Genomic DNA, 9,427 nt, shown 5'->3' with positions numbered 1-9,427 from the left:
AGATATTTACCCGTACATATATATTTATTCGTTAAAAGTTTTTTCTTGCTTATGTGGCCATGTCACGTCATATTTGGAGTATGTTTCTGCATCCCAATTCATGTGATGATATTGATTGAACATGAAACTTAAATCATGTTATTAAGCATGAAATGAGAAATTTAAAAATAAAGCGGCAAAGGCTCAAATATGTCCCGGAACTATACGAAATTGCACATATTTGCCCGTCGTTAAAAGGTTGGTGCAAAGATGCCCCTAACGTTTTTTTTGCTATATATGCCCTTGAGTTTACGGAAAATATTGGAGGGCATATTTGTTCAGTTTCGCATAGTATAGGGGCATATTTGACCCATTGAAATTCCTGAATATTACAGCACAAATAGTTCTCAGATTTTTTTGTAGTGCACTTTATGCTAGCCAATGATTTATTGCAACTGCATTTTGAAACTCCACACTTATCGTACAGCCCCTCACTTTTCTCTCTTATTCTTTCACTTGTTTATGAAATGTCGGAAGCTTCGAGTTCTTTAAATAGTTGTGGAAGGGTTTGTGGATGTGGAGTTGTGGAAGGGTTTGTGGACGTGGAGTTACTGCACTCCATCTCACTTATGGACTTCAAATAATTCTACTAAATTTCGATTATGCGTAAAATTCGCGAAAGGGCCAAACCACATTGAATGTTATGTAAGAAATCGTATAAATGCTTAAAATGTGATACTCTTTCTATTATTATTATAAAAATTTTTAGCACTGCGGGAGACATTTTTTCATGTGTCATAAGTCTAATGTAAGTTATCTCCTATTTTATGTTTATGTTTTATTGCGGCAATTGTTGCATCCATTATCGTGTAGATATTGGGACTGAGAAGACGAAAAATATCCAGAAAGAACTATCCAGATCATCAACAAATTGAAAATTAAAAATGGTATTATCATTAGTAAAAAAAAAAAAACTTTTGAAAAGGGAAAATGGTGCTCTTGTTTGTGAAAACAGTCTTTAACAGATGGTTGTAATTGCATCTGCTATTTTGGTTGTATAATTTTGATGTAATGCAATGGTGGATGGATTGTAATTACAAGTGATTTTTTATGTTTTGGAACGCAATGATATTTTGTGCCATAATATTCAGGAATTTCAATAGCTCAAATATGCCCTCAAATATTTTCCGTTAACTCAAGGGCATGTATGGCAAAAAAAAAAAAAAAACCGTTGGGGGCATCGTTGCACCAACCTTTTAACGACAGGAAAATGTGTACAATTTTGCAAACGTTAGGAGCATATTTGAGCAGGGGTAGCTAGAGGGTGAGGCTAGTAAAGCTTTTGCTTTAGGCCCCCAAACTTTTGAGGCCCCAAAAAATTTTATCGATGAATTTTATGGTTTAAGTTTCTGTTAGATAATATTGAAGACTGTAAAAAAGAAGTACAAAATATATACATAACAACAAAAAAAAAACAATCTATGGTTTAAGAGCAATACTTTAAAACTTCGAACTAAACTAAACTTTTTTTTTTTTTTTTTTTTTGGTAATTAAATGACTTTTCTATTAATCACCAAAGTGTAGGATTTACAAAACTGTAGCTAGCTATACACAGCTAAGCTACTCATCCTTAAACTATCAGACAACAATGAGCTAATCTAGAATATAAGACTATGAACTATATTCTGAATCCTAGGAGGAGCTCGGACACAAATAACGTAGATGATTTCCTTCATAATGGTTTCCCATGGTCTGCTTTTCTTCTCAAATATTCTCAAGTTTCTTTCAATACATAGGGCATGAGTGATTTCTGTGTACAACATTTTGAATATCTGAGCTGTTTGAGACTTTCCTTTTGCTCGGCTAATAGCCCAGTTCAAGTGTTGTTCCCACGTACTAGCATTGTAAGGCTGACTTTGCATCCAATTTAAGGCTCTGTCCCACATATTCCTGGAGAGTTGGCACTGCACGAATAGGTGCTCTCTTGATTCATCATATAGTTGGCATAGGCAACATTTAGAGTTCACATCTATCCCCCATTTTAGTAGTCTATCAGTCGTCAATAGTCTCCCTTGTAGCTGCAACCAGGTGGTAAACCTGGATTTTGGCCTTGCATCATTCCGGTACATGAAACATTTCCATGGAACTCTAGGTTGGTCTTGTAACAGCTGAAGATAAATCTGTCTAATCACACTCTTAGTAGGGTTGATGGCATGAATCTGGTTAAGAACATTCCTCGCTTCGAACATCTTTCTAATCATTCAACACGCCTGCTTAGGTACTGTAATATTCTCCATCTGTTGGCCCTTGATATAATAGGTGTGGATCCATCGAATCCACATCTTATCTGTCTTGTGTGCGACATCCCAGAAGTGTTTTGCTACAGCAGCTCTGTTCCACAGGTTCATATTAGTGATATTAAGGCCTCCTACACATTTAGGAGCACAAAGGTTTTCCCATGCCACTAAGGCTTTCTTGGTAATCGTGCTGCTTCCAGACCAAAGATAGCTTCTACAGTGAGCTTCGATCAGTTTCATGACCTTGACTGGCATTAGAAATAGTTGGGACCAATATGCTTGTATTCCAAAAAGGACTGCTTGGATGAGTTGAGTTCTTCCTGCGTAGGACAAATTCCTTGCGGTCCAGGAGGCTATCTTTGCAGTAATCTTACTGATTAGTGGCTGCCATTGGATGAGCGATATTTTTTGTGTTGCAAGAGGAACCCCAAGATACTTGAAGGGAAATACTCCAAGGGTATACCCCAGCTTATGCAGTATTCTCTCTTGCTCTGCTTGTGACACTCCTCCGAAATATACAGAGCTCTTACCAAGATTTTCTTGAAGGCCTGAAGCTTGAGAGAAGCTAGTGAAGCATTGATGAAGAACTGTTACTGAGGCTAAATCACCTCTGGAAAATAATAAAAGGTCGTCAGCAAAGCATAGGTGGCTCAGTCCCAATTTAGCACATTTTGGATGGAATTTGAACCCTTTGTCATCCTTTAGCAAGTTCAATAGCCGGCTGAGATACTCCATAGCAATTGCAAACAAAAAGGGGGACATCGGGTCCCCTTGCCTTAGTCCTCTAGCAGCTACGAATGGGGTGGAGGGTTCACCATTTATCAGGACACTGTAGCTAACTGTTTTGACACATTCCATGACCCAATGAGTATATTGAACAGGGAGTCCTAGCTCCAGCAGCAGCTGCTCTAGATAAACCCATTCCAACGAGTCGTACGCCTTTTGGAGGTCTATTTTAATCATGCACCTAGGTGAAATATGTCTTCTAGTATATCCTTTCACCAATTCGTGAGCAAGTATTATGTTATCCCCTATTTTCCTTCCTGGGATGAACCCTGCTTGCGCCTCACATATCACCGTCGTCATCACTTTTTGCATTCTTGAGGCTAATATCTTTGAGATGAGTTTGTGGATCACTGAACAAAATGCTATGGGCCTAAACTCTTTTATATTTGCAGGGTTGGGATTCTTGGGTACAAGAGTAATAGTAGTACAGTTGATTGGCTTATATAGTGTACCTGTACGAAAGAAGTCCATAACTGCTTCTACGACATCCTGTTTAATGATCCTCCATGATTTTTTGAAAAACACAGAGTTGAATCCATCTATTCCGGGGGCTTTTTCATCTCCGATAGAGGCCAAGCTAGCCTGAATTTCTGCTTCGGTCACTGGTACACAGAGTTGCAGTCGTTGCTGTTGGGATAGAGTTGGTCCTTGTTTCATAACTAGTTTATTAATAGCTGGCAAGTGTTGAGCAGATGTTCCCATTAGTCCTTTGTAGAAGCTGAGAATTTCTTCTTTGATATCATATGGCTCTGTCAGTTGTCGACCATCAAGAGATGTAAGTTGTTGGATTTGCTTCCGTTGGCTTCGTTCCTTTACCACAGCCGTAAAATACTTTGTATTAGAATCACCTAGTCTGATCCACTTGGCCCTGGATTTCTGTTTCATGATGCTTTCCTCCACCATAGACCACTTCTCCAATTCCTGAATTATGGCTTTCTCTTGGAGTTGTAAACTCTCACACCATTGTAATCTGATTTTTTGTTGCACATAGGCCAAATCAGTCCTTGCTTGCTCTATTTTCTGGACTATCATTTTGTACTCTTCATTATTTAGCTTCCTGAATCCAGGTTTAAGTGCCATTAGCTTTGACCACACATTTTCCATACCACATGTTGCTAACCTCGAGTTCCATTTTTCTTCCACAATAGCGAGGAAATTTTTATGCTTAGCCCAGACGTTGAAAAACCTGAAAGGCACCCTAGTAATTTTCTGTGGCTCCGTTAGCGTCAGCAGTATGGGTGAATGGTCTGATATGTTTGGCAAATCATATTCAAGAATCACATGCCCCCATTTCATCATCCATTCAGTGTTGCCAAAAGTTCTATCCAGCCTGCTACACACTCTCTCATCTCCATATTGTTTATTATTCCAAGTGTAATAATCCCCCTTCCACGGTAATTCATTAAGTAAGGTGTCATGCATGTATTCAGCAAAATCTTTAATGTCAGAAAACTGTACAGGAGTATTGGAGAGTCTGTCTTGAGGATATACCAATGCATTAAAGTCTCCACTAATTATCCATGGTCCAGAGATACCTTGTGCGAGGTCTTTAAGATTTTCCCAAAGTGTTCTCCTCTGTTCAATAGTATTAAAACCATATATAACAGTTAAGTAACATTCAGTAGGCTCCACAATACCCCTGACCATACAGTGTATCATTTGATCAGCCTCTTTAAGGGGAGAAATATTGTATCTGTTTGTGTTCCAAATCACCCATATCCTGCCATTACTAGCTGATTGATAGTTGTGTATGTGCCCCCATCCCGGAACAATATTATTCAATACTTTACTTGCCTTAGGTTGCTTAACTCTCGTCTCAATTAGACCAGCCAATGTAATATGTTTATTCTTCAGCAGTTTTTTCACTTCTTTCTGCTTGTATCTCTTATTCACCCCTCTTATGTTCCAAAACAACCATGTCATAATTGATATTGTCCTCCTTTATCAGGAGGGTTGGAACTAGTAGACACTCCAACACTGTTGACACCTGTAAATCTATTCTTAAGAGGCACAGAATACAAGATTGGGAAGTTTTCAAGTGTAAATTCTGGGCTATTACATATCTCCTTACCTCTAACCAGTTGATCTTGAGGTTGCGCTTTCGGTGAGTTGGTCTCTTTTGGTTCACTTCGGGTAGGGGATGGCTGTTTAAGTGGGACCATAGGGCTATAGGTTTTTGCTGGTGCATTGGGTGTTTGAAGGACCTTTACTGCCTCCTTGTTTATCCATTGTTGAGTTTGGTTCCTCCGACCCCTGTTCCTTCTTGGTCTCACTGGCACAATAGGCTGAGTAGTAGGAGCACATTTATGACCTATGGTTTGACAAACCTCACAAAACAATGGTTTCCAATCATAGCTGACAGTTTGAGCAAAGCTTTTTCCATTGGGATCCATCACTGTAATTTCATTTGGTAGTGGCTTAGTCACATTCACCTCTATAAGTATCCTTGCAAACGACACCCTAGTCTGCTTGGCTGTACACTCGTCCGCAAACATAGGGGTACCTATAGAACTTGCTATTCGACTCAAAGAATTTGGCCCCCAGCAGTTCATAGGCAATTGAGGAAACTTAACCCATAAGGGAATTTCTGTGGGGAATTCCTTGTCAAAATCAAAATCGGCTGTCCAAGGTTTAAGGATCAAAGGTCGAAAGTTGAACATATACGACCCTTCAGTCAAAACCTTGTGCATATCCTCCAGTGACTGAAATTTAACAATAAAATATCCATCCTCATGAAGGAAGATATCAGGCTCAGCAGAATTCCAATTTTGCGATACAAATCGATACATAGCATTATATCCCGGGCATTCACCAATAGCATACACAATTAACGCACACCGCCACTTCTCTGTCTCCCTATCAACTTCATCTTGTTCCAATTGCACTACTAGCTTACCATCCATGATTTGAGGAGGGATATATTCAAGAACCATACCGTTGTTCGCAGATCTGTTTTGTTTGAACATATTCACCCATGGTGTTGTATGCGGCTCTCCTTCCTCTAGGTCAGATTTAGCTACTGTTCCGGTTACTGCATCATTACCAGGAGCTACGGTAGGCGCCAGATCTGTTCCACTAGGCGCTTGAGTGGCTGCTGGAGGGGTGTTTATTTGCAATTTTTGTGTCGTTCCAGCCGAACTCGAAGTAATTTCGCTCGTTTCTGCACTAGTCACCGGTGGTTCGTGTTGTATAGCCTCAGCTGGTATCTGTGCCCCCACAGAGCTACCAAAAGTAGCAAGCGGCACTTTTCGTGGTTGTCCTCGACCTCGAATCGGTTCCTGTCCCTGTGCCTGCGTTTTTGCTCGTCTTCTAGCCATGGTCACTACACCGGCGTACGATAGCAACCGCCGCCTGTTAAAGGCTCAGAAGGCGAACTATGATGATTTTTATTATTAACTAAACTATTCAAATCTTCATATTATTAAATAAAGTTTTTAAATAACATCCTAGGTAATGTCTTTAAAACACATGGCTAATATCTCACCGACTTGAATTGATCCTCACTAATATAAATACTAATGTTACTGTATGAAGTAAAAGACAACAAGTACGAAAAATAAAAAAGGCAACACTGAATTTTTTGTATATGTGTCTATACTCAAGGCTTCATATTTAAATTTAGCTTTAGGTCTCTAATATATATATATAGTTTATTTGCAGTTTTTTTTTTTTTTTTAATGTAATTATACCGATTTAAAAATATTTATTCTAATTATATTATTTTATGAAATACTAAAACTTAAATAACCACGAGGCTTCCGCCCCGTGCTTCGAGACTTACGCCTCATCGAGGCAAATCTAAAATGCTCTGCCTTACGCTCTCGCTTTTCAAAACACTGATTATCACATAGTATTTGTTGTGAAAGTGGCCCATGGGCTGGATGTGTCCCGACGTAGCTCTAGGCCCATTCACCCTCCAAACCATTTGAAGGACTTTGTGGTCCCAAATGACTAAGAATAGTATAAGAAACGAAAACATTTTTGCCTTTTGGGTAATAAGGACTAAAGAAGAAAAAGGGTTCAGAAATAATATAAAAAAGGAAAGTTAAAGCTTTAGAAATAAAACCAAAAAGTGCAACAGGTGGGGTTTGATCCCCAACCTTGAGGAATTAAACTCAACTCCCAACCTGTGCTCCACTCAGTTTAGTTTGACCATGTGTTCTTTTAGTTGATATTAAATATATTTTCAGAATTATACGCATAATATATCGAGTTTAGTCCAGTGATCATGGGTTCACGTGACCCAATTTTTATATATAAATTCGCCTCGGGTTATAACTAGTTCAAATTTTTTATGATGGGTGAGGCACAAGTATTGGCATGTGAGGGTGACTTTTTTTTTTTTTTTTTTTGAAAAAAAAAGGGTATGGGTCCCTACTTCTATGTCTACCTCTCATCATCCTTAATTAGTGTTATTTCTCTCTCCAAACTCGGCCTTCACTCATCAGCCCTTCTCTTCTTTATTTATTTCACTCTCATTATTTTATCGTCTGGTTATCTAGCTAGATCAGTTTTCTAATCATAATTTTTTTTACACTCAATTCTTATTATATTCTTGCATATATTTATATTTTTCATTTGATGCTTGGTATGTGTAAATAGATCTGATTGATTCAGATTTTTTTATTTATTAAGTCAAATTATTTGTGTCAATATTTTATATCTATAAACAAAATCAAATCTATAAAATTGAGTTTCCCTCGATTTTTTAGAATTTTTTATTTTTTTCTTGGTTCGATCTAAAACATTTTATAACATTTTTTTTTTTTTTGTGCGCATATCATAATATTTCATACAATCATATTTACTCCAGTTCATGGTAATCAATCACACGCAGAATTATCAATTATAATGCAATAATTTTTTTTTATTAAAAGGGAATAAATTGTTGTCGGAGACAACAAAAACATCAGAGGTGTAAACTTGTTAAGAAACAAAAACTATGACAAAGTTAAAAACATATATTTACAAAGTAGATTATAATAAATATTTTTTAAAAATTGAATATATATAATGTTGGTTTGGTTTGTCTTAGTTTGACTTTTTATTTTTTTTTATAGTTAAAATCGAATCAAATCAGTTATGATCGATTTTTTTCCTTTTTATCAACCCATTGAATTATTATTTTTTCAATTAACATAATTTATCAATTTGGTTCTAATTAATCGATTTTCTCTAATTCTAATTTATCGATTTTTTCTATACACCCCTATTTGGTGTAATGGTACTTCTGTGCATTGTGTTGGTGAAATAACGGAAATTTATTTTAATGGATGTTTATTGTTGCTCAGATGTAACTTAAAAGTTAATTTTTTTCTTATTTTTATCATTATCTTCTTCTTCTCCTTATGAATGACTTGAATTAATTAACTAATTTCTGGACATTAACTAGTCTTTTTACTGTGTCTTGTTGTGCAACTTGGGATTCTTACGTAAGTGTACCGTTCAAAGAAATAGTTTACACCTTATATAGCCCAATAATTATTTACACTTGAACTAGCCAAATATGTTTACATTGAATTTTAGAAAGATAAATCTCTTTTATTTTTATTTTTATTTTTATTATAAATATTATTATAATATTGTGATGTCTATCTTTAGGAGGAATTTTAGGGTTTGTGACTTTGGCACCAAGTCAATTCTCTCCTATAAATAGAGGAATTCTCTTCATTGTATTTCATCCTTCATAAGAAATAAGAACTCTCCCCTCTTCTCTCTTTCTCCACAATATTCTTGTTGCTTGCTTTATTATTTTATAACACGTTATCAGCACGAGACTCTGTCATTTTGAGTTTAATTTTCTATTTTAGATATAATTCTTAGAGATTTTCGAGATTAAACTCATTTCGAGAATTTGCTGAATTGTGATCGAGTACCATAATAGAGATATGGGAGGGCTATATCATTTAGAGCTTGACACGAGTGCAAGCTAAGTATATATCTTACTTGATAATTATTAACTTTGTCAAAATTGAATTTGTGGTGGTATATGTTTGAACCTCACGTTGCCTCACTGGAAACAGATGAAAAGTTTCCTTTTGCTGTTTGAAAGAAATTAAATTGGTGCTAAATTCCTCCAGATGTAGGTAAGTAATTTTTGTCTACTAATGTTGTTTACAATGGTGAGATCCGTGAATATGTGGACTACGGTCAATTGTTTATAATCCTTATAGTAGCTTAGCTTTGTCTTTTGCTACTAATAGTATGTTATTATTACGTTGGATTCATTTGATCTATGGAATCTAAGTGGTTCATTTGATTATTTATGTCTCAAAGTTGTTCCCGAAGAACAATATCGTTAACAAGGATTGTGATATTAATTTCATATCCTTTAATGGCGAAGAATGAGAATTTACAAGAAATAT

General features: G+C 36.5%; 1 protein-coding gene across 1 annotated transcript; it reads right to left on the bottom strand.

The window, feature by feature from the left end:
* Positions 1-1,637: 1,637 nt before the first annotated feature.
* LOC132601795 (uncharacterized) lies at positions 1,638-2,228 on the bottom strand. The gene has a single exon (XM_060314859.1). It carries the CDS (start codon positions 2,226-2,228, stop codon positions 1,638-1,640), a length of 591 nt encoding a protein of 196 aa, XP_060170842.1.
* Positions 2,229-9,427: the final 7,199 nt, after the last annotated feature.

Source organism: Lycium barbarum, chromosome 7 (genome assembly GCF_019175385.1).
Source record: "Lycium barbarum isolate Lr01 chromosome 7, ASM1917538v2, whole genome shotgun sequence".
Classification (NCBI taxonomy): domain Eukaryota; kingdom Viridiplantae; phylum Streptophyta; class Magnoliopsida; order Solanales; family Solanaceae; genus Lycium; species Lycium barbarum.
The sequence above is the reverse complement of the archived record's forward strand: the minus strand, read 5'-3'. Positions and strand labels throughout refer to the sequence as shown.